The 25,786-nt window shown below is 49.3% G+C and overlaps 1 protein-coding gene and 1 long non-coding RNA gene across 6 annotated transcripts in view; one reads left to right on the top strand and one right to left on the bottom strand.

Annotated features, from left to right (window-relative positions):
- The window catches only part of LRRC32 (leucine rich repeat containing 32), a 14,118-nt gene extending 5,366 nt beyond the window's left edge, over window positions 1-8,752 (top strand). For all 4 annotated transcript variants that reach the window (XM_086338537.1, XM_086338538.1, XM_086338536.1 and 1 more), the window contains one exon: window positions 4,642-8,752. In XM_086338537.1, the coding sequence (XP_086194663.1) occupies window positions 4,642-6,543 (1,902 nt within the window). In that variant the 3' untranslated portion in view covers window positions 6,544-8,752. The remainder of the gene's footprint in view (window positions 1-4,641) is intronic.
- On the bottom strand, window positions 8,393-25,786 carry LOC147358315 (uncharacterized). Of its 2 annotated transcripts, none has more exons than XR_015141581.1 (2): window positions 25,592-25,786; window positions 8,393-12,220 (listed from the first exon to the last, which is right to left on the bottom strand). It is a non-coding gene; the product is annotated as an uncharacterized LOC147358315 (long non-coding RNA). The 2 variants fall into 2 exon arrangements; XR_015141580.1 differs by lacking the exon at window positions 8,393-12,220 and adding an exon at window positions 15,786-22,858.

Genomic DNA, 25,786 nt, shown 5'->3' with positions numbered 1-25,786 from the left:
TTCCTGGAGATCTTCCCAACCCAGGGATCGAACCCACATCTCTTACAACTCCTGCATTGGCAGCCAGGTTCTTTACTACTAGTGCCACATGTGACGCCCTGAAGAACATGTATATGTGTGGGGAACCTGGGGTGGGCAGCTGGGAAAGGCTCTTCTGTCCTGGGCCCCTCCTGGGGACAAATCCCCTCCCTAACTGGGCTCCTTAACTTGAGCCCAACTGCCGTATTCCTGCTGTGATGCCTCTCACTTAGTACTGCCCAGGTCAAATGCCGCCTTCTCCAAGAAGCTTTCCCTGACCCCTCCCAGGCCATCCCTTTTCTGGGCTCCCACAGTCCTAAGCCTCCCTCCTTCTCAACACTGAGCACATGGGGTAGTTGGTAAATGGGTCCACGGCTGACTCAGCTACCAGACCAAGAGCTCCTCAAGGGTAGTGACAAGGTTTGATCCATTTTGTCCCATTTTCCTAGAGTCTGGGAAACGCTCTGAGGTTACTGTGACCCTGTGGGATACAGAGAAAAGAGCTTATCTAGTCTAACTGGACAGCTGGACAGTCACTGAGGTCAAGGCCAGAGCTTGGGCTGGGGAAGGGACAGGCCCTCCAGTAGCCTCATTTGGACCTGGGACTGGGAGCTCATGACACAGAGTTGGTGGTGTTTTAGTCACCCAGTCGTGTCTGACTCTTTTGTGACCCCGTGGATTGGGATTTTCCCAGGCAAGAATAGTGGAATGGGCTGCCATTTCCTTTCTCCAGGGGATCTTCCCAACCAAGGGACCGAACTTGCATCTCCTGCATTGCAGGAAGATTCTTTACTGCTGAGCCACTGGGGAAGCCCTAGTGACACAGGGTGGGCAGCTGCTTTGGGAGGTGCATGTGCTAGCAGCCAGGGCCAGCAGCACTTTCCTGGGGTTTGCAGTGTCTGCTGTGGCCACCTCACTCGTGCTCCTTGGAGCCCTTCCAGGGTTCCCAGAATCCAGAATAATGGGCAGAGAAGGACTCAGACATCACCACATGCAGCCCCACATCCTTCCTGGGGCACAAAGCTCAGAGGGAGGGAGGAAGGGCCTGGGCCACGCAACAGGCAGAAGGGAACTGGGTGAGCTTTGGATTTGGGGCAAAGGAGGTAACAGGCAGGAATGGACTTTCTGAACTCCCACAGAAGGCACTATGATGCTTTTCAGTAGTAAAAAGAAATGGCCACATGCCGAGGGCTAGCAAGGGGCCTGCTCTACACTAAGGACCATCTCTCATTTTGTCCTGCCCAGAACTTCTCTTTTCAGCTGAGGAAACTTAGGCTGAGAGAAAGATGTGACCCCCAAGGTCATACAGACAGGAAGTAACAGATTTGGACCCCTCCCTCCCAAGTTCATGGTGTCCACTGCCGGGTGACTCTCCCTGCTCTGCTTCCCTTCTGTGTGTAGATAGTATGATGGGGTTGAGTGGCACCCTCTTCCCTCCTAAAAAAAAAAAAAAAAACCTGGGCAATGGCATCCTGGCACATCAGAGAGAGTGGATAGGGGGTCATTAGGGGAAGCTCAGAACCTGACTAAGGGTGGACACTCCCAAGATCCCTCCCCACATAAGTCACTCATGCTGGGGGCTCGGAGATCAGGGAGCAGTGGGTGCCTCACAAATGGTGTCCTGAGAGCTGCCCTGGCCTTCAAGTTCCTTCCTGGACTGAACTGGAGAGCTGAGCAGTCCTGCCTCGTGGCGGTCCCCTCTGGGCCTCTGTGACAGGGGTTCTGGGCACTGGGCAGAAAGCAGGATTGGGTGCTGGACTGGGCCAGCTTCGTGTCCTGGCTCAACTCTCAGGGGCTGGTGCCACAGAGGACCTTTGAGTATCCAGAGGTGAAATGGAGCTGGGCTTATACATGGGGTAAGCGCTCCCCACCCCACACAACACATGTTATGTCTGTGTTCATTTTGTTGTTTCTTCTTTAATCAGGATGGTTCAGGGAGCTGAGAATATGGATGAGGAGTCTATGCCCAGTAGCCCCAGCTGGCAGAGAAGTTGTGAGGGAGGAGGGAGCAAGGAGCCAGGCAGGTCTGGCAAGGTGGCTAGAGTATGAGGATGCTACTTTGCACTGGGCCCCAATGGCAGGGGTTGTCCCTGGGCCTCTGAGTAATGCCGGTCACTGTGCCGTGTGGACTTGGAAGAGTCACACATGCCTGATGGAAGACAGCCTGTTCCTCCTCGCATCCCTCCCCCTACCTTGGGCTCTTGGGAGGAAGCTGAGAGCTGGGCCAGGCAGGGAAAACCCAGGCTGTATTCCTACCCTGTCGGCCCAGCTGCTGATTTGTGACCTCATTCAAGTTACTGCCATCTTTAGGCTTGGTCTCCCCATCTGGGAAGGGGGTGGGCTGAACCCTTTGCGCTCTAATAGTCTTTGACTCTGGTCTGAATAAATGGATCGTGTTCAGTCGTGTCCGACTCTTGTGACCACACGGACTGTAGCCTGCCAGGCTCCTCTGTTCATGGGATTTCCCAGGCAAGAATACTGAAATGGGTTGCCATTTCCTCCTCCAGGAGATCTTCCCAACCCAGGGATCAAACCCTATCTCCTGCATTGGCAGGCGGGTTGATTACCACTAGCGCCATCTGGGAAACCCTGAATGAATGGATCATCCCTTGATTGAGTCAGTCCCTCAGACCTGTATTAAGCTGATGATGTCTTCCATCTACTGAAAAATGTACTGAGCACTTTCTGGTGCTCAGAAAGGCCAGGTCCAAATATCCAGTCAATCAAACCCTTTGCCCTGAGCTCACTTTCTAGCCGGTCCACACACAGATAGTCACAGGGAGAAACAAAGGGAAGCACAGGGACTGTGAGAGCCCAGGGGAGGCCCTGACCTGCCCAGCATTTAGGGAGGTCTCCTGGGTGGAGGAGACCCTGGTGCTCAGCACACAGAGTTCGCGATCCTGCTCTGGTTGGGCAGAGCACAGCCAGCACATGGAGCAGCGGGAAGGAGGCTGAGAGGTGGGTGTGGGAGGGTGCAGTGGGCCGTGGTCAGGTGTGGGCTGGGCTAGGGTGGGTTGGGAGAAGATGAGCAGGGACCACAAACAATGTTGAGCCCTGCTTAGGGTCCTGGCTCTGCCTGGAAGGGGTTTAAGTCAAGGGCAGCATGGTCAGAGTGGAGTTTCTGACAGTTTCCAGGCATTCGGCTGGCAGACCCATCAGAAGGGGTCAGTGAAGACAGAGAGGCTGGGGTGGAGTGGGCCTGAGCTGGGTGCTTATGGAAGTCAGAGCCTTTGCTGGGAAAGGCTGGGGTTCCTGGTGTGCCGGAAATGACAGAGGGAGACTGCATTCACATGGAAAGAATTCTGGCCCCTGAAGGCACATGTGGTGGAGGACAAAAGTGGGGTCTTCGGTTGTTAGGAGACTGGGGTTCAAAAGCTACTAGCTCTGTTCCTCACCAGCTGGGTGATCCTAGACCCTCTCTTCCCCTCTCTGAGCTTGAGTTTCTTAAAGAGGGGTAATCATGTTTGATGGGCAGGCTACCATGACAATCCAATGAGACTATGGGTCTGAAAATGTGAAATAAAATATAAAATGCTGAAGAGGCATTGGGGAAGGATGAGTTACATTCTGGATCAGAACCAGATGGAGCTCACACAGCAAAATCAGCTCTTGTTAACAAAGAATATGGGTTGGGACTCTGGTCATCTTTTTCCCGGCCCCAACCCCATCTCTGGGGGCCCATCTGGACTGGACCATGGGAACTGAAGCCACTGATGGGGTGGGGGTGGGGTGGGGTAGATGGAGCAGCAGGAAAGAGGTCACATCTAGGGAGTGTCAGCAAGGAAGGCAGGCTCTGGAACCAGAGTTGTGCCCCATGGAGTGAGGGTTCGAATGAGATCTGAGGGTGCGAGACCAGAATTAAAACAGAGGACTAGAGTGGAAAGAGCATTTTTTGTTTTTGGAAACATTTCTCCCAAAGTGGTTTCTAATCTAACATCAGCTGGGTAAGTTTAACTCTGTGGGTCCATAGAAGGAACTTGGGATGTAGAACGAGGAGGCCTGGGTCCCAGCGTGGCCCTGCTCCTCACTGGCTCTGGCTCACTCTAAATGATACGTGGCTTAGTTTCCTGTAAAATAGGATAATAGTCAGTACAGAATTTTTTTGTTAGTACATTTTTCCTTCTGCCTATCATCTGTATGGTCTACCCATCAAAGCTTCCTTGAGTCCCTCCCTGATGCCAGCACTGCTGTGAAGTGAAGTCACTCAGTCGTGTCCGACTCTTTGCAACCCCATGGACTGTAGCCCACCAGGCTCCTCTGTCCATAGAATTCTCCAGGCAAGAGTACTGGAGTGGGTTACCATTTCTTCCCCCAGGGGATATTCCTGACCCAGGGATTGAACCCGGGTCTCCCATTGCAGTCAGACACTTTACCGTCTGAGCCACCAGGGAAGCACTGCTCTATCATGTACCAAAGACAGCGGCAGGGAGCAGGGTGGGGATCATGCAGACCTAGGCGGGTTAGGCTGGGGTGGAGGACCTGAATCATGCTGGGAGGACAGAAGAGAGTCCTAGCCAAGCCTGGTGGGGGCTCAAGTCATCCTTCCTAGAGGCGAGTGTCGGGTTCTACCTCCTAGGGCATGCACTAATGCCATTGCTCTCCCTGCCCTCCCACCCTCCCCAGGTGGACAAGGAGGTCTGGTGCCAGGGCCGTGGCCTGCTCCAGGTCCCCTCGGTGCTCTCACGGGACATCGAGGTCCTCAACTTATCTAGGAACCAGCTGCGGAGCATCCTGGCCTTGCCCCTGGGCTTCTACACGGCACTTCGTCACCTGGACCTGAGCGCCAACGAGATCAGCTTCCTCCAGCCAGGGGTCTTCCAGGCCCTGCCCCACCTGGAGCACCTCAACCTGGCCCACAACCACCTGGCGGTGGGCACAGCGCTGAACACTGGGGGACTGGGCCCCCTGCCGCACCTGACGTCCTTGGACCTGTCGGGGAACAGCCTGTACAGCGGCCTGGTGGAGCAGCTGCTGGGGGAGGCGCCCGCCCTGCGCACTCTCTCACTGGCGGAGAACAGCCTGACGCGCCTGGGCCGCCGCACCTTCTTGAGCACACCCGCGCTGGAGCGGCTGGACCTTCACAGCAACGTGCTGATGGACATCGAAGACGGTGCCTTTGAGGCCTTGCCCCGCCTGGTGCACCTCAACCTCTCCAGGAACTCCCTCACCTGCATCTCCGATTTCAGCCTCCAGCAGCTGCGCGTCCTGGATCTGAGCTGCAACAGTATTGAGGCCTTTCAGACGGCGGAGCCGAGGGCCGAGTACCAGCTCGCCTGGCTCGACCTGCGGGAGAACAAACTGCTCCACTTTCCCGACCTGAGCGCACTCCCGAGACTCATTTACCTGAATGCGTCCAACAACCTCATCCGGCTCCCTGCGGAGCCACCCCGGGGTGGAGCCGAGGGCCTCCATGCGCCTTCCGAGGGCTGGTCATCCTTGCCCCTCTCCAACCCCAGCCGCAATGCCAGCACCCAACCCCTCTCCCAGCTCTTGAATCTGGATTTGAGCTACAATGAGATTGAGCTCGTCCCGGAGGGCTTTCTTGAGCCCCTGACCTCACTGCGCTCCCTGAACCTCAGCCGGAACTGTTTGCGGGCCTTTGAGGCCCAGCCCGGCTCCCTGCCCTGCCTGACGCTTCTGGACATCAGCCACAATGCGCTGGAGACTCTGGAGCTGGGCGCCAGGGCCCTGGGGTCCCTGCGGACGCTGCTTTTACAGGACAATGCCCTGCGGGACCTGCCCCTGTACACCTTCACCAGCCTGGCCAGTCTGCAGAGGCTTAACTTGCAGGGGAACCGGCTCAGCCCCTGCGGGGGCCCAGCTGAACCTGGACCCTCGGGTTGCGTGGCCTTCTCTGGTATCTCCTCCCTCCGTGTCCTGAACCTGGCGGACAATGAGATGGAGATACTGCAGGCAGGTGCCTTCCTCCACACGCCACTGGCCGAGCTGGACCTCTCCTCTAACCCTGGGCTGGATGTGGCCCCAGGGGCCTTGGCAGGCCTGGAGGGCTCCTTGGAGGTCCTGGCCCTGCAGGGCAATGGGCTGGCCGTCCTGCAGGTGGACCTGCCCTGCTTCAGCTGCCTCAAGCGGCTCAATCTGGCTGAGAACCGCCTGAGCCGCCTACCTGCCTGGACACAGGCCGTGTCCCTGGAGGTGCTGGATCTGAGGAACAACAGCTTCAGCCTCCTTCCGGGCAGTGCCATGGGCGGCCTGGAAAACAGCCTGCGGCGCCTCTACCTGCAGGGGAACCCGCTCAGCTGCTGCGGCAATGGCTGGCTGGCGGCCCAGCTGCACCAGGGCCGTGTGGACGTGGATGCCACCCAGGACCTGATCTGCCGCTTTGGCTCTCAGGAGGAGGTGTCCCTGAGTCACGTGCGTCCCGAGGACTGTGAGAAGGGGGGTCTCAAGAATATCAACCTTATCATCATTCTCACCTTTGCAGTGGTGTCTGCCATCCTGCTCACCACGCTGGCCACCTGCTGCTGTGTGCGGCGGCAGAAGTTCAGCCAACAGTACAAAGCCTAGAGAGTTTGGAGGCCACACACGGGCTCTGTCCGGAGACCCTGCTGGGGCAGTGGGGGAGCCAGAGGCATGGAGAAGGGTGGGGACTGACCCATGATCACACAGTAAGCCAGGGTCCAAGACCCTCGGTCTCTCAGTCCCAGCCCAGGGCTCCTTTCCCCGTGTCCTGCTGCACCAGTAGGTGACCCACTTCTCAGGCCGCACATCATGTAGTCCAGCTGTGGAAGCCGGAAGTTGGGCAGTTTCAGGAGTGACAGAGTGTAAGGCTGATCCCATCAGATCTACAGATCTTTGCCAAGCATCTGTTTTGTGCCACATCCTGCCCTGGGCACTGGGGGCGCCGGGGAATGAGACACATCCCTTCCCTCAGCATTGCCCAGTCTGAGTGGGCAGGTGGTCACAGAGTGTGCGGTCACCACGTGGAGTGTGAAAGCCAGGGCTCCAAAGTTCTGCAGCCCCAGCTGGCTGAATGTGGATAGTCCTTCCCTGGCTGGGCCAGGGCAAGAAAGGGGCAAGACCAAGAGGATTTGTCTGAGACATTTCCAAGCAGACTATTTGTCACATCTTCTGATAATGACTTTCAGCTTCTCTGAAACATGAAGAGCTTGTGACCGGAAGAAAGCTGGAGCCACTTGAGTAAGGCTTGGATCCAGTGTTGTTAGGCAGGCTGCGGCAGCTCTGGCAGGGTCGGTTAAGAGGCAGTCTCCCTGGGCTCTGGCCCAGCACTGGACTGGTCTGTTTCCTGCTCTGCACAGGCGCTTTCCTACCTGGCACCCACAGGTTGCACACATGGGTCCAGATAACGGCCCTAGCCGCGCCCCCCCACCCCACCCCACCCCGCCGCCCATTCCCTGTCCAGGTCCTGCTCGGGCCTGCTGCTCCAGCTCAGCCCCATCCTGGCCAGTGAGCCAGGAGTGAGACCCTTAGGTTTCTGGTTCTGTTTTACACCACACTTGGCAGCAGTGACAAACCCAAGCCTGCATTTGCCTCTTTATGACAACCCTCTGAGGTTGGTATATTATCCCGTTTAACTAGAGGCTCTGAAAGTCTCCCTCCAGGGATCTCCAGCTAAGAAATGCCAGAACTGAGCTCCAGGCTCACATCCTTCTGCGTCCAGAGCCTGAGCTTGGCCACTGCAGGGGCTGCAGGCTGTAAGATGGACAGGAAATGGCCCCATATGGCTGGAACGGGGCCAGGGAGCATCTGGGCACACCCACCCACTCTTCTCCTTCCTCTCTCCCAGGCGGGCAGAGAGAAGACGGGCAGCCACAGGCCCGCTCCTCCTCCTGTGCCTCTGTTTCTCTTATTCCATCCTTTGCTGACTAGGTGGGCTCTCCTTTTCTCATCTAGCCCTAGAATTCCCTCCCTCCTTCTCCCTCTGTTGAACATAGCCTGGAATTTGAGACCATTGAGTCCAACCTCCCTGGTACGTAGATAGAACAGCTGAGACTTAGGAAGAGACTGGAACTTGCTCAGAGCTGCTCAAGTCAGGACAGAGCCTGTGAAAAAAGGTAGATTCAGATTTCAGACCTCACTGAGGGAGTCAGGGTTGGGGGGCTTGGGGGTTGGACCTGGGCAGTTTCCTTCTCTCTCTCAGCTGTCACATCACAAGATGATGCTGGCTCCAACCTCCCTTTCTGGTCCTTGTCATGCAGGGAATTTTTCCCCCTAGAAAAATGCATAGAAAAATCCCATGCAGATATAGCCCATGGAATCGTGGGCTGTCTGGGGACAAAGGAAGCCCTGGGACAAGCCCAGGACTCTGTGTCATGGTCTTCACCTTCTTACTGTGTTTGGCCTGCACTCAGGCTCACGATGGTGCTCGGTAAAGTATGAGATGATGAAAATGGCCCTCTGTCCACCCCATTTTACAGATGAGAAAACTGAGGCTGAGAGAGGGTCAAAGACTCAGGGAGTCCATGGCAGAGCAGGGCCAGAACCTGGCCTGGTGGCCTGGCCCCACCCGGGGGCCCTGGTGGCGAATGGGGCAGCTGGTGGGTCCAGTCCTGTTCGGGATCATGACCACAGGTGCTCAGTGCACACAAACACTCTTCTTCAGGCCTGAGGGCAAGGCGTGGGCCCCTTCTCGCCTGATCTTTGAAAACACTACAGGATGCTGCTTTCACCTCCCGGGAGCCAGGCCACAACCCAGGCCTCAGGACCCGCTCTTTGTGTAACCCACATGAATGTATTAAAAATGATTTTGGAGAAATGGTGCAGCCTGCCGGCCTCCTCCTTGCTGCTGGGAATCTTTGCATCCACTGGAACCCTGCCCTCCTCTACTTCCCTTCCAGGCTTTGAAGCCTCATGGCAGACCCCTGGGGAGACAGGCGGAGGACCACTGGGTGGGAGACTGAGGCCCTGGGTCTCACCATCTTGACCCTTGGTGTCTCAGCCACCATCATGCCCCTGCCACACCTCTGTCTCCTCACACTCGGCAAACGCCGCTCCCCACCTGCGAAGAAAACGGTGACTTCCAGCAGGAGCCTGTTAGTACCTCTCTCTCTCTGCAGCTCCATTCGAGTGCTTCCTCTATACCCGCTCCCCACGCTGTCCAGAGGCAGCATGTCCTGGGCATGTCCTGTCCTCTCTCACTCATTTATTTTCTCACTTTGCGCTCCCTTCAGCCTCTCCTCTCTGCTTCTGTCTTCCTTGCAGATTTCAGCTGTGCTCAAGTCTTGCCCATCTTAAAAACAGTACGAAGACCCTTAAACCACTTTCCCCTTCCTTTCCGGACATCATGGGTAAACTTCTCAGTAAAGTAGCTTCCCCTCCCTCCCCTCCATCCTAATCTATTCCAGGCCACTTCCAGCTGCTCCCAGCAATCTCCCCAACCCAGGGCTGAGGTCACCAAGGTTGCACTTTTCAGACCATGTCTCCCTGACCCGTGCACTGTGGGGCCCGCCTCTATCCCCCAATCACCCACACCTTCCCCTTGGGACACTCCCCTGACATCTAGGACCCTAGATGCCACTCCTTTTGGGGCTTCGCGGTGTGCTCATCTTCCTCAAGCCATCAGAAAGGCAATCAGAAGGACTCTTCTCCCAGGAACATCATCACCCTCACTGATGTGGCTGCCCCATCGCTCTGACGATGCCCACATCTCTGTCTCCAGCCCCCGACCTTCCTGAGCATCCAGCCCTGCTACCCTGACACCCAAAGGCCTCCCCAGCTAGAGAGTTAAAGGCCTCCCAGGGGCTGGAGGATTGAGAGTGAGCAGCCAGGCTGCTCAAGGTTGAACTTGGAAGAAATCAAGAGGGGTCAGAAGAAGAGCATTCATGGTTCCTAGAAGGGAACTGGAGGGTGAGAGTGTGGGCTGTGGGGTCTAGGGGAAGCAACAAGAGCCACCTCACCTGGGGTGGGGGTGGGAGTCCGGTGAGGGGCACTGAGGCAAAGTCTAGAGGGCAGGGAGTGGGTGCCTGGGCTCTCCCACTTTGCAGCCCCCTGTGCTTATCTTCATGTGGTTCCATCACCCCTTCTCAGCTGCCTGACAGTGAGACACCACCCCCTCTGCAGGTGCCAACCTCTTCTCCACCTTCTCTCCCACAGGCTCCAGCTCTGCCTCCCCCATCCCCCAAGTACCCTGGAGATTTCTCCAGCCCAGCTTCTTCTCTGGGCTGTGGCCTCTCACCTCTCTGTTCCTGCTCCCAGCTCCTATTCTCCAAAGGAAAAATTGAAATGCCTATTTCATGTATGGGGCTGGGGGGGTGAGCATTTATGTGATTCAATGCCCTGGCACACAGGAGATGCTCCTTGATGGCCCACGGGAGGACAGTAGCACGGACTGAGCTCAGTCCAGGGCTCTGCGGGAGCCTCCAGGCCCCTAACCTCTTTTCCTGGCAAACAGAGGAGTGTGCTCACCTGGCCAAGACCCCCAGCAAGGCAGAAATTCCTGTTTTCAGCTGAGCATTGACACAGCTGCCAACTAGGTCATCAGAGCATCCGGCAAGTTCCAAAGAGAGAGGAGGCCAGTGCACAGGCCCTGTCACAGACAGACTGCAGTGCCAGGCCACCAGGCTCACTTGATCCGGTGAGCCGTTGTGGCACTCCACCAGGGCCAGGGCCCAGTAGGAGCTAGGCTTGCAGGCCAGGTGGGAGGGCGGGGGGCCAGCAGCCCCGGCCCACCAGCTGCTGCACCCTGTTGGTTCCCTATGCTGGCTCAATCCCCTTCCCTGCAATCCAGGATCCACTGTCTGCTCTCTGCACCCTTGCTCTTTAGTAGCTCACAGGTCCTGCAACTCTCCAGCTCCATCTCTCTCTGGCCACCTCCCACCTCCTATTCCAAGCTGACCCTTAATTAGCACTTCCAGGTTGGGGCCTGAACTGAACACTTGACATACATGGCCGAAGAGAATTCTAACATGCTTTAAAAACATTTCTGTAATTGTCATCCTCACTTTAGAGACACTGAGACTCAAGATCCCACAGCTGTCAAGTGCCAGAGCTGAGACTGAACCCAGGTTCACCCCGCTTCTCTCTGGAGCCAGCAATCTTAACCATTAGGCAGCACTGCCTCCTGACCCTCCCAACTCCCGGCTCTCTCCCACCTCCTCTACTCAAAATGCCCCTGCCAGTATCACCTCCTCTGAGAAGACCATCCTGATTTCCCTCCTCCAGCCACTGACAGCTCTGGCTGCCCTGGGCCGCAACATCAGGGTGTCGGACTGACCTGCCACTAGACCAGGAGCTCCTGGAGGGAGGTCCTACCCAGAGTCCCTCCTGTATCCCTGGGGCCTGTGAGCCAGCACAGAGGCAAGTTCAAAGAAAAGGCTTCCTGAATGGATCGCCCTGCCCTCTAGGACCTAAAGTCTTGTGGGGATTAAGATCAAACCAAGAATGGGTGACAGGCTTCTCAGACAGACCCTGGAGACCCAGTGGGACTCCTCTGGGGAAGAGGAATCTTCTTTCACCATCCTCGTTCCCCTCGGTTCCTCTTGCTTCTGGGACCCTGGCTTCTCTTCTCCATCCCCCACTTGCCCCCGACTCTCCTCTTCTCCTTCCCCTCCCTCAGTCATCTCCCCTCCACCCTCATCTCCCTGGAATCAGCTGGGGCTGTGGTGTTGAGAACATGGAGGGGAGGGAGGCCCAAGCTGTTTATAGGAACTGGAGCAGCTCCATCCATCAGCTCTGTTTGGAGCTGGAGACCAAGCATAATAAATACCTTGGCTCCTCCCCAGTTGTGCTTTCCCTGAACTTGGCCATTCGAACTCCAAATCTCTCTGGCCTGCTGGTTCTCAGGACCCAGCTCCCACCCCACTGCACCCTACCCCCACCTCCCATCAGCTGCCCTGGAAAGAGCCCTGCCCCTGGGACCAGATATGCAAGCTGAGCCTAGGCTGTGCTGCAGCTTTGCTTTGGAAGCAAACCATGCCCTGCATCTGTGCCTCCATTTCCCCATCCGTAAAATGGGGTCATCATCACTGCCCTCTGAACACACAATGCTGCTCACACATTAGGCTTGAGTATCTGCTTGGTGCTGGGCCCCGGGCCCCTTGAGATCCCTGGGAACAGGCAGGCAGAGCCTCTGCCTATTGGGCAGAGGGAGGGGCTGCACCATAGCACAAGCAGGAAGTGGTCAGCACCACGAGGGAGGTCCAGACTTTGGAAGTTTGTTTGCAGCAGGGAGCGGCCCTTCCAGCTGGAGGAGTCAAGGAAGACTTCGAGGACATCTGGTCTGGCCCTGCAAGGAAGGGTAGGATTTCAACATGCAGAGATGGGGAGAGCCTCTGCCTGGCAGAGCAGACTCTGGGCAGCAGGAAGATGCGGGCCTGGGGGTGGTGGGGGCAGAGAGGAGTCTCCATCTGCCCAGCTTCCACCCTATCACTCCCAACTTTGTCCTCTTCTCTGATCCTCCAGCACCTTATGCTTTTTGAACTCTTCCCTCCTTCCCTAGAGAGCTTTACATTCACCCAGCTCTCCCAAGTTGTAGATGCATTCTCGAAATTCTGCAGTCATGTCCCCACTCCCAGCCTCCCCCTCTCCCCAAAGTCATCCTAGAAAGTGGAAGATTCGGATCAGGGCAAAAGTCATTGGCCAATAGAACATGTTTCTGGAATGAATAAGGGAATAAATGAATAAAGGAATGAATAAAAGAGTGAGTCAATAAAAAAGAATAAGTGAGTAGGAAATTGTTTAATTCAATTGACATACTGTGCTGTACATACAAGCTCCCTCCCCTGGTGGTGCTGTTTTTTGGGGGGATGGGTGGGAATAGAAAATAAACACATGCTCGCATGCACACACACACACACACATAAAGACAATATGGCAAATCATGATGAGTGTTATAAGAGGAAATAATAGGGAGATGAAATGGGTGGACCTAGAATTCCTTTCTGAGGATGGAGTCTGTAAGCTGAGACTGAAGGAGAACTAAAGCTGAGTGAGTGAATTAATATTCCTTCTAGCCTCTTCCCATCACTCCCATTAATTTGCAAGAGCTGCACTCTAGACCCAGAGGTCCATTCTCATGCATTAAAAAGTACCCTTACCTCGTTCCCTCTGGACCTTCCCCTCCCTTCAGTGCATTGGCTGTCCCATTCTAGAATCATGGAGAAAAATATGGAAGGCCATGCATAACAGGTGGTGGGAGGAATGACCAAGGGATGGGTGTGAAGAATCAAGTTGTGGGGTAGAGGGCTGGTTAGGCCACAGGATAAGAGAGTCAAGTTCCAAAGGCCCCTGATTTAAAATTTTGGGTGGAGGGTTGGATGGGCTAGGCTCCCTCCACCATTCTTGAGTTACCCATGTCAGCTTGCACTAACCATATTTTTTCAGCCTAGGTAACTTACTAACATTCTCCTATTTAACCTATATGTTTTCTTCATAATTAAGTCACCATTGACAGACATATTTAAAATACATGCAAACACGCTTATGCATGTATCATTGTTTTATAAAAATGGGATCATATTATATACAGTTTCCTGCATCTTACTTTTTTATTCAGCAGTACTTCGAGGAAATCCCACCAAACAGATAGCTCTGATTCATTTTTGACAGTATGCAATATTCATAGTGTGAATATACCATAATTTATTCAACTATTCACCAATTGGAAGAGAAACACTTTGATATCTTGCAACTGTAAACATGCAGCAAAATCATCCTTGTTCATATACCCATAGTCTCTGGAATTGTATTGCTGTCAGATAACTACTTACAAGTGAGATTCTACATCAATGGACAGATATATATATATATATATATATATATATATATATATATATATATATAATGCTGTGCTGTGCCGTGGAGAAGGCAATGACACCCCACTCCAGTACTCTTGCCTGGAAAATCCCATGGACAGAGGAGCCTGGTGGGCTGCAGTCCATGGGGTCGCTAAGAGTCAGACACAACTGAGCGACTTCACTTTCACTTTTCACTTTCATGCATTGGAGAAGGAAATGGCAACCCACTCCAGTGTTCTTGCCTGGAGAATCCCAGGGACGGGGGAGCCTGGTGGGCTGCCGTCTCTGGGGTCACACAGAGTCGGACACGACTGAAGTGACTTAGCAGCAGCAGTGCTGTGCCGTGCTGTGCCAAGTCGCTTCAGTTGTGTCCAACTCCACAATCCTATGGACTGTAGCCAGCCAGGCTCCTCTGGGATCCATGGGATTCTCCAGACAGGAGTACTGGAGTGGGTTGCCATGCCCTCCTCCAGTGGATCTTCCTTACCCAGGAATCAAACTCAGGTCTCTTATGTCTCCTGCATTGGCAGGTGGGTTCTTTACCAGCAGCGCAACCTGGGAAGCCCATATATATGATACATAATTTTAATAAAGCTACTTTTCAAAAAAAACAATGATGTTTCATGTTTCCACAATCAACTTGTGAGATAATCTTTTCCTATGCTTCCTGCCAGAAATGTGGGTAATAGCTACAGATGTAAAGTAGTCACTCGTTGTTACTTTACATTGCATTTCCCTACTGCTGAATCTGAGCAGGTTTTCATTTGTTTGTTGCTTGTTTGGATCTATTCTTCCATGAATTGCCTGTTTTTGTCTTATGTTCACTTTTCTGTTGAGTTATTGGTTCCTTATCAGCTTGTTAAACCTCACTATGCATTGCAGTTTTTAACTTTATCTAACATTTTTATAACATACATTTTCCAAATCTCTCATCTGTCTGTTGACTCTGCTTATGTGTCTTTGTTCTCAATTGTTTTTTGGAGCCTCATTTTTCTTTCATAGCTTCTCAATTTGAGTATTTCACTCAGATTGTTCATATAGTCTAAATTTTCTTTTTTTTTTTTACATTTAAAGCTTTAAATAATCTAAAATTATTATGAAGATGGAAAAATTACTTGCTTCTGAATGTACTATTTCCTTTCCTGAAGGAAATGAGTCTTGAATATTTATTGGAAGGACTGATGAAGATGGAAAAATTACTTGCTTCTGTATGTACTATTTCCTTTCCTGAAGGAAATGAGTCTTGAATATTCATTGGAAGGACTGATGCTAAAGCTGAAGCTCCCATACTTTGGCCACCTGATTCAAAGAGCTGACTCATTGGAAAAGACCCTGATGCTGGGAAATGTTGAAGGCAGGAGCAGAAGGGGACAACAGAGGATGAGATGGTTGGATGGAATCACCAACTCGATGGTCATGAGTTTGAGTAAGCTCAGGGAGTTGGTGATAGACAAGGAAGCCTGGCATGCTGCCAGTCCATGGGGTCTCGAAGAGTTGGACGTGAGTGAGTGACTGAACTGAATTGAATGTACTATAATTTTGACAGCATCATGTATTAAATAAGCAAAAGCTCACTGTCAAATGCTAAATTCTGATATATATTTGGTATCTATTTCTGTATTTCCTGTTCTGTATATTTCATTGATCTACTTCTCTATTCCTATAATAGAGAAGTTTGTTGTTTGTTCTGATACAAAATGATGCAAGTTCTTTTGTACTGTTATTACTTTCCATAACTTTTGGGCTATTTCCAGGCATTTACTCTTTCATATAAACATTTCACTCTATTTGGAACTGATCTGGGGAGTTTTGACATTTCTATGATATTAAGTCTTCCCATCCAGGAGTATTGGTATTTCTTCCCATATATTCAGTTCTCATGTTCAGTCTTTCCACAAGACTGTATAGCCTTCTTCATGTAGGCCTTAAGTTTTTCTTGTTAAATCTATTCCTAACCTATTTTGGACTTTTTGTCAAGATTATAAATGGAATATTTTTCCTATTTTCATTTTTATGTGTTTATTGTCAGAATAGAAAAAAAAAGTACAAAATTGGTTTTTGCTTATTTATCTTGTACCCTAAAATTGATGTAGCCCATCAATTTTTCTTAATTCAAATAGGGTATTATTTGTTTGTTTGTTTTGTTTTTGTTTTTTGCTTCTCTGCTAGAGGCTCTTGGGGTTTTTGGGTACACAATCACTTAATCGACCTCGTCGTTCCCATAGCTCCCTGATGCCCTCATCACTGTAGCGTCTGTCTGCAGCCACCTCTCCTCACCTGAATGGCAGCCAGGTTGCAGGGACCCCCCTCCACCATAACCCACCATGGAGCTCCTTCTCCTATGTTTTTTCTCTTTTCAAGACCAGGGCTCCAATCCCGTCTCTGATTTGCAGGAGTAGAGTGGAGGTGTTACACGGCAGGGCAGGGTGGACACTCTGAATCCCAGCCGATTTGTTCCACAGAATGATTCGTTCCACACTAACTGGAATTCTGTTCTCCTCCTAGAGCAAAGGTTGAAAAGTGGTGGCCTTTGAGCCAGATTTAGCCCTCAGACATGCTTTATTTGGCCCACACAGTGGTTTATAAAAATCTGGATTGGTTGCCAACATTTAAAACTTGAAAGAGTTGTTTTATATGGAACCATATAAAAAAAGATCTAGATTTCTGATTTATTTTTTTTAATCATGGAGAATCTGAGAACCTGGGTCCCCAGCCCACAGGACAGTGAGTGGCAGAAGCTGTGAAACTGTATCTCCCATCGAGACTGTGAGCGCCTCAAGGGCAAGCAGCCATCCAGCCCTTTCTGTATCCCAGCACCCGATACAGAGCCTGACTCCAGGCTGGGGTCATTAAAGTTTAATTCCTTTCCTTTTGTATCATGCACAAGTTTCGAGAACTTGTGAGTCAAGAGCCCCATACAGGAAGGGTTCTGACCGTGGCTGTGCATAAACACTTTGGCAGTCTGATGACCCTGTGGACCTCTTTTCAGAACAAGGTTTTCTAATTCATAAAACAAAAAAAAAATACGTGATTGCAAAGGAAATCAATCCTACTGAACAGAGCTTTCAAACTATTAAAAAATAATTGTGATTGGATGATCCATGCTTTTTATTAACATGCTAAAATAACAAAATCTAGTTGCAGATATGATAATTACTATAACTTTGAAGTGCTGTTGAGCATGAGTTCAACAGCTAACATGAAAACATCTGTGATTTCTGTAGGTAGTGGGACTGCTAACCTCCCATTACCTCCTGGTAATGGTTCAGGGATTTGTGGCCCATGTTCAGGATGGAAAGATGTATTACATTTCACCAAGAGGCTAGTGATGAAAAGGAAGATGTAAATTTTTCTCATCTGAGTTCACCACCCCAGGAATTCTACCCTTGTGTCCCAAGGATCTCAGGTCAAGACCCTTGCTTTTGGGAAAAGGCGCTAATGGCAGCTATGACCAAGTCACAGTAACAGGGAAATGCAATCCCGTAGAAACCACTGCAATCTCGGGCATTCTCGTCCAGGGCAGGGTTGGGATGTAAATTAGGTCACTTTTTCTGGAGGGCTTCTTGACAATATGTTCCAAGAATCCTAAAAATGTGCATCTGCTTTAACCCAGCACTTCTGTTTCTAGGAGTTTATCCTAAGGAAATAAAAATGTAGCCAAAAGAAAATTGACTGTAAGGATGTTTATCATAGCCAAGGGCACATCCAGCTTTTGTGCGGCCTGACGCTTATACAATTTAGAGGGCCCTTTTCTCAAAAAGAAGACAAAATATTGTTAGACTCCTCTCCTGGGCATGTAAAAAAGTTCTGTGCAAGTGAGGTTGTTGTTGTTCAGTCGCTAAGTTGTGTCTGACACTTTGCGACCCCGTGGTCTGCAGCACACCACTCTCCCCTGTCCTGCAGCACACCACTCTCCCCTGTCCTTCACTGTCTCCCGGAGTTTGCTCAGATTCACGTCCATTGAGTCGGTGATGCTATCTAACCGTCTCATCCTCGACCACCCCCTTCTCCTTTTGCCTTCAATCTTTCCCAGAATCAGGGTCTTTTCCAACGAGTCGGTTCTTCACATCAGGTGGCCAAAGTAAGTGAGGACCCTACAGCTAAAGTTCCATTAACTAGACCTAAATTGACCCAATAATAGCATTGTTAATGAAATCTAAGATTAGAAACAGACTGCCAACAATCAGGGTTCAATATAGTAAGTCACAATATATCTATACAAGGGAAAACTGATCAGCTGTTTTAAATAGTATGAATGTAGACATGTTTATTGACATGTGTTTATTGACATGAAGAGATGCTCCAAACAGTGTGAAGTGGAAAAGCAGATTATAAAACATGCGTGAGATCCAGTTTTGTTAAACAGCATGCTAGTTATGTGTAATAGGAAGCTAAATGGGACTTTCCTGTCTCAGAATTACTGCAGGACTCAGCAAGAGATTACAATGTCCTCATGCCATCACCTGCCTCCAGACTCACACTGACCCAGGAGAGGAGAACAGCTGCTGAGACTTTCCTCCAAGGGATAGTCCAAGTGTTGGGCTTCACCCCACATGGCTCAAGCCACCAGGACTTCCTTAGAGCTCAGAGGACCCAGAGCCTGAGCTCACCTCTCACACAGAAAAGTCTGAAGATGAGGGGACTGTGAGAGCTGTCCCTGGTGAGGGTGGGTTTGGGGGATGCACCTTCCAGAGTTTGGCAACAAAAGAGAGGAATGTCTCCCAAGGGACCTACGGGAAACTGTGCAGGGTACTGGGCATGAGTCATCCCCAAATATCCCTTTGCAACAAGTCTGCTCTCCAGGGCAAGGGAACTATAGAAGGACCCCCTCAGCAAGATTGGAGGTGGGCAGGAGTGGAAAGGGCAGGTGGTCAGCCAGGGAATGTGTCAAATAAGCCCAGGGCCCAGAGAGGGGAGACCACAGAGGAAGCTCCATATAACCACAAAATTGTTTACTCTGTGAGACCAAGAACTAGAGTTTGGGCATCTGCTGCTTAGAGGGATCTAACTACAGTTTACAAAGTCTCCCTTCTGAGCAGACTTGGCACTTTCCTTGACCTCCCCGACTCCCACTCAACCCTGAGCCCAATCTGAAGATGCAGAAGAGAAAGAGATAAGATTCCCTTTCCCCACCTCAGGTTTCTGAAGTGTGTCTGCCTGGGAGCTGTAGGGGAGGAGAAAAGCTTTGAGAAATTCTCTTCATTTGTCTTTTTGTATAATTGAGATATAATCTAGTCACGGTAACCTATGTAAGCCACTCAGTCCTGTCCGACTCTTTGCAACCCTATAGACTGCAGCCTGCCAGGTTCCTCTGTCCATAGGATTTTCCAGGCAAGAATACTGGAGTAGTTTTCCATTCCCTTCTCCAGGGGATCTTCCTGACCCAGGGATCGAACCCAGGTCTCCTGCATTGCAGGCAGCTTTCTTTACCATCACCCTTAACACACAATTATGTGAGTTTTGACAAATTCATACTGTTGTGTAACTACCACCACAGCCACGATGTAAAACGTTCCCATCACCCTAAAAAGTTCCCTTGCACCCCTCTATTATCAACTCCTTCCTCCAAGCCCAGCCCCTAGAAATCACTGATCTCTTTCTTGTCGTTTTGCTTTTTCCAGAATAAATGAAACCACACAGTCTGTAGCCTTTTGCGTGTGGGATCTTTCACTTAGTACAACCCACTTGAGTGTCATCTGTATTGCTGAATCAAGTTTCCTTCTCATCACTGAGTAGTTTTCCACTGAGTGATACATGACCCTTTGTCCATCCATTTACCTATTGAAGAACATTTGAGTTGTTTCTAGTTTGGGGATAGAATTATAAATACAACTGGTATAAACATTCATGTATAGGATTTCTGTTAACATAAGTTTTCCTTTCTCTTGACTAAATAGCTAGGAGAGGAAGTGTTGGGTTCCATGGCAGGTGTGTGTTTAACTTTCAAAGACACTGAAAAACTGGTTTTCCAAAGAAACTGTACAGCGTTCACTTCCCAGCAGCCACGAATGAGTTCCAGTTGCTATTCATCTTCAGCAACAACTTGGTATTGTTGTTGCTCTTTTTAATCCATCTAATAGGAGTATAGTATGAGACTAAAATTTTGTTTTAATAGAGTTTTAAAGAGCAGTTTTTGGTTCACAGCAAAGTTGAGCAGAGAGTACAAAGGGTTCTCACATATTCCCTGTCTCCCAAAAAAGCACGACTTCTCCCCGCTGACACCCCACCACAACAGTACATTTGGTATAACTGGTGAACCTGCACTGACACAGCATCATCACCCAGAGTCCATGGTTTGCGTTAAAGTTCACTCTTGGTGTTCGGCATTCTTGGTGTTCTCGGTGTTTGAATCTGGGCAAATGTACAATGACGTGTATTCTGCATTGTAACATCACACAGAAGAGTTTCACTGCCCCAAAACTCCTCCATGCTCTGCCTAGTCATCCCCTCTCCCTGCATCTTCTGGCAACCACTGATCTTTTGACTGTATCCATGGTTTTGCATTTTCTGGAATGTCATATAATTGGAATCATACAGTATGTAGCCATTTCAGATTGGTTTCTTTCACTCACTAACATGCTTATAAAGTTCCTCCATGTCTTCATGGTTTGATAGTTCATTTCTATTTAGCTCTGAATAATATTCCATTGTCTGAATGGGCCATAGTTTATTTGTCCATTCACCTATTGAAGGACATCTTGGTTGATTCCAAGTTTTACCAATTATGAATAAAGCTGCTATAAACATCTGTGTGCAGGTTTTTGTGTGAACATAAAATTTTATCTCATTTGGGTAAACACCAAGAAGGGCAATTGCTGGATCATATAGTAAAAATACGTTTGATTTTGTAAGAAGCTGTCCAACTGTCTTCCAAAGGGGCTGTGCATGCCTGCTCAGTTGCTCAGTCGTGTCCGACTCTTTGTGACCCCATGGACTGTAGCCCACCAGGCTCCTCTGTCCATGGGGTTTTTCAGACAAGAATACCATTTTGTATTCCCACCAGCAATGAATGAGAGTTTCTATTTTTCCACATCCTCACCAACATCTGATGTTGTCAGTGTTTTGGATTTTGGATAGTCAAACAGGTCTGTAGTGATATCTCATGTTGTTTTAACTTGCAATTTCCTGATAACATACTATTTTCATGCTTATTTGCAACTGATATATCTTCTTTAGTGAGTTGTCTGTTCAGGTATCTTGCACATTTAATAAATTGTGTTGTTTGTTTTCTTAGTGTTGAGTTTTAAGAGTTCTTTTTTTTTTAATTCTTTTTTTAAGAGTTCTTTGTATAATAGTCTTTTATTGGATATATCTTTTCAAAGATTTTCTTCCAGAGACCGAAGTTTTAATTTTAATTGTACTGGACTTTTTTTAACCTTTTAGTTTTGAAACATATTCAAACTTGCAGAAGAATGTAAGAATAGTACAAATAACTTCCAAATATCCTTCACTCATTTTCACCAGTTGTTAGTAATTATCAACATTTTGCTTTGTCATTTTCTCTCTCTCTCTGTACACACTCTCCCCAAGCTATTTGAGAATAAGTTGCATATATTGTTAGCCAAATATTTAAACATCTTTTTCCTAAGAAAAAGACATTCATTTCCTCTGAGAAAAAAGACTTTCTTTTTCCTAAAGAAGAGTACAGTTATAAAATTCAGGAAATTTAACATTGCTATAATACCACTATCTAATCCAATTCACTAAGTGCTCCAATAATGTCCTTTTTAAAATTAAAATTTACTTCTTTTTAATTGGAGATAATCACTTTACATTAATGTGTTGCTTTTTGCCAAAGGTCAACATGAATCAGCCACAGATATACACATATCCTCTCTCTCTTGAGACTCTCTCCCACCCTCCACCCCATTCTACCCCTCTAGGTTGTCACGGAGCACTGGATTTGAGCTTTCTACATCATACAGCAAATTCCCACTGGCTATCTAACTTTTACATGTGGTAACGTATATATTTCAGGGCTACTCTCTCAGTTCGTCCCCCCTCTCCTTCCCACGGTATCCACCAGTCTCTTCTCTGTCTGCATCTTCATTGCTGCCCTGTGGATAGGTTCATCAGTACCGTCTTTCTAGATTCCATACATACGTGTTGCTGCTGCTAAGTCGCTTCAGTCGTGTCCGACTCTGTGCGACCCCAGAGACGGCAGCCCACCAGGCTCCCCCGTCCCTGGGAGTCTCCAGGCAAGAACACTGGAGTGGGTTGCCATTTCCTCCTCCAATGCATGAAAGTGAAAAGTGAAAGTGAAGTCGCTCAGTTGTGTCCGACTCTTAGTGACCCCATGGACTGCAGCCTACCAGGCTCCTCTGTCCATGGGATTTTCCAGGCGAGAGTACTGGAGTGGGGTGCCATTGCCTTCTCCATATATACGTGTTACTATATGATATTTGTTTTTCTCTTTCTGACTTACTTCCCTCTGCATAATAGGCTCTAGATTCATCCATCCTGTTAGAACTGAGTCAGATGTGTTCATTTTTATGGCTGAGTAATATTCCACTGTGTATACGTACCACAACTTCTTTATCCATTCATCTGTCGATAGACATTTAGGTTGCTTCCATGTCCTAGTTATTGCAAATATAGTAAATATTGCTGTGATGAACATTGAGGTACATGTGTCTTTTTCAATTATGGTTTCCTCAGGGTATATGCCCAGTAGTGGGATCGTTGGGTCATATGGTAGTTTGATTCCTAGTTGCTTTTTTTTTTTTTTTTTTAAGGAATCTCCATACTGTTTTCCATAATGGCTGGATCAATTTCCATTCCTACCAACAGTGCAAGAGGGTTCCCTTTTCTCCACATCCTCTCCAACATTGATTCCTGCACAGCAATTTCCTCTCTAGCCTAGGATGAAATCCAGAATCATGCATTCTGTTTGGTAGCCATGTCTCATCTCCACTAATCTGAAGCGGTTAGTCTTTCACTGTCTTTTTCATTTTATGACGCTGACACTTTGGATGAGCCTGGACCAATAATCTTATAGACTGGTTCTCAGCTTGGTTAGTCTGATGTCTCCTCTGTCAGGTTCTGCCTTTTCAGCAGGAATACCACAGACGTGAGGCGTCTTTCTCAGTCACCACATCAAGAGGCACTTTAGACTCCACTGAATATAGCTTTTAAAATACATTAGGGGGAAAAGAAAACAGAATGGAAAGAGGATATTCACCAAAAAATGAGTAACATTTCAGGTGATTTTTATTTTCTTATTTGACTTATCCATATAATGGACTCATACCCAGCAAACATTTAATCTATATACCCACCACCTCCAAACAGCCCTTTCACCCACTTCAAACTAGATCTTGGTCCTTGATGCTCCATGGAAAAAGAGGTCACAGTCAAAAGGTTGTTATACAACATAACCTTTGTCTTCTGAATTTCTAATATCCCAGGTCCTTCCACTTAAGTGATTACCCAAGGTTATTTTTATTGAAAACAATTTTCACCTTACACTCATAAGAGCTAATGCTACTAGCCTTTCAGATTTTTTTTTATACAGTTAACTTACATTAGTCATGAATGAAAAGAAAAGAAGTTTATATATATATTTTTAAAAAGGTGAAAAATCACTTGCTTCCATGACATTTTGAATAGTGGACCAGAAACCTCAGCAGCCTGAGGTGGGGGTTGTTCATTCCTCTGCTCCATCCCCAAGCCTGACAGCTGCCACAGAGGTCACGGGGGTGGGGTGATTTATACGTCACTGCCTACATCATGGAAATTCTCAGCGTGGCATCTTCAGAAGGAGGAAGAGCTTGGAGACAGGCACCTCAAAGGGGAAGAGATCTCTAAATTAGTCATCGGGCACACATTTCTTCCCCAGAAATGTCTTTCATCTTCTTTTCATCCTTATGTCCCTGAGGGTTCAGGCCTCTGTGATCTTTCACCTGGATGGTGGCCCCAGCCACCGACCTCCCTGGCCTCCCTGTCTTTGGACTCTTCCATAGCTAAATAATCTTCCCAGAGCCCCTCTGTTGTTCCCTCTCTTATCCATGATTCTCCACTGCTCCATTGCCTTCTTAGTTAAATGCATTCCCAAACTCTGAAACCCTGATGCCCACTTCTCCCAACTCTCTATCCCACCCTGCCTCCATCTCTCCCAGAATCCCGAACCCCAGCTCCCAGGCAACAGTGAGTTGCTCACTTGTTCCTTTAGCGTGTATCCTGCCTTTGAATTTTGCTAGCACCATTCTCATCCCTCTGATGCCTTCTCCGGATGGCTCTGCCTGTCCAAAGGGCCACACTTCAAGGGCAAGCATCAGAGTTACCTCTTTCAAAAATTTTCCAGCAAACCTTAATTAATGACTCCTGTGGGCCAGGCTCTGTGCCAGGCCTTGAAGATACAACAATGAGAATGACATATAGCCTGCCTCCAAGGGGTTCACAGTCCAATTGCAAGTCCAGAAAGATAACACATGAACAGAGAAATCAAGGGATAATATGGGGACAAAAATATTGTTCATTTATAAATAAATATTAAATAATAAAAAAGAAGAGAGGGCTAGAAACATAATATATGACACAGAAAATAAGTTTCCTTTTTAGGTGGTGTATCTGTTTGCTCAGGCTGCTGGAACAAGGCACCAAAAACTGGGAAGCTTAAAACAAAAGGAATACATTGTCTCCCAGTTCCGGAGCCTGGAAGTTCAAGATCAAGGTGTTGGCAAGGCCGTGTTCCTCTGAAGGCACTAGGAAAGGAACTGTTCCAGGCCACTCTCCTGGCATCCTGGTGGGTCCCTGGCATGTACAGCACAATTCTGGTCTTCACAGGAAGGTCTTCCTGTGTATGCGTCTCTGTCCAAAATTTGCCTCTTCTTTAGGGTACCTGTCACACTGGGTTAGGGGCCCACCCTACTCTATTATGATCTCATCTTAATAATGAATGTCTACATCAACCCTATTTCCAAATATGGTCACATTCTGAGATGCTGAGGGTTAGGACTTTAACATATGAAATTGTCGGGGGGAGGCACAATTCAACCCATAACAGGTGAATAGAGACCAGAGGCCAAAGTGGAGGGCTGAGCATGGAGGAGTAGAACTGGAAGTTTCGGTTCAAGCTAAATTCACCCATGTGAGAAAGGCAGCTGGGTCAGAAGAGGGGTTGGGGGGAAAGACAGAAACGGTTCATGGAAATTTAGAAGAGTGTTATTGCTGTGTGGCACGCATTGACGTCTCTTCCATGTTCCACAAAAGCTATTTCAGCTCTGTATCCTGGAGTGGGGGAGGGGATTGCAGCTGTGCTGACCCCAAAGCCAGGCCAGGAGGCCAGGGCTCCTGGTAACGCAGGCTAAACCTACGGCATGGAGGAGCTGGGGTGCTCCTGGCTGAGGAAGCAGAGTAAGGAAGAGCCTACAGCACCAGCTCTGTGAGGGAAGAAGGAAACAAACACAACCAGCTGTGTTTGACATCAGACTTTGCCGTATGCACTCATTTCTGATGGCATGGTTGATTCTCATAAATACCTCATAATGGTAGAATTTATTGTCCCTATGTTATCGACATGGTGGCTCAAGTGTGGTGTGGCCACTAGGAGACCTACTGCGGGCGCCAAAGTTTGAACCCAGGAAACAAAACAGCAAAGCCCAACTCCTTCCAGAGGTACATTCTGACCATACCCTACTCTTCAGCAACTTGGGGCACCTCATGTGCACTGAGCCCCAACAAGCCATGCCAGGAGGATGTAGTCACATTCCTTGGCTCACTTCTGATTTCAGACAAAGGTCACCTCCCACAGCCAGCATCTTACCCCAAGCTTGTGCTGCGCATCTCCGCATTGGCTGCAGCTCTTCAGCACCTGACTAGCTGGGGCAGGCTATGCAGACAAGGGGTGCAAAGGCCCTTACCCAATGGAGTGAGTGTCTGGAGCAACTTCCTGCAGGTAGACGATTTCTGGGAGGTGTTCCGTAGGCTCCGCAGGGTCCTGGTGAGCGCAGCCCCATCGCACACTGCACAGATGATAGAACTCACGAGGGTGGACTTTTCTCCCTTCCCTGTCGCATTCTTCACAGCCCTTTACTCCCGCTTCTCAGAATCACTTC

The sequence above is a fragment of the Bos grunniens genome, chromosome 15 (assembly GCF_055505025.1).
Source record: "Bos grunniens cultivar Pamir isolate PY7600 chromosome 15, Bosgru_T2T1.0, whole genome shotgun sequence".
NCBI classification, from domain to species: domain Eukaryota; kingdom Metazoa; phylum Chordata; class Mammalia; order Artiodactyla; family Bovidae; genus Bos; species Bos grunniens.
Note: the sequence above shows the minus strand (reverse complement) of the source record. Positions and strands in the feature narration are given on the sequence as shown.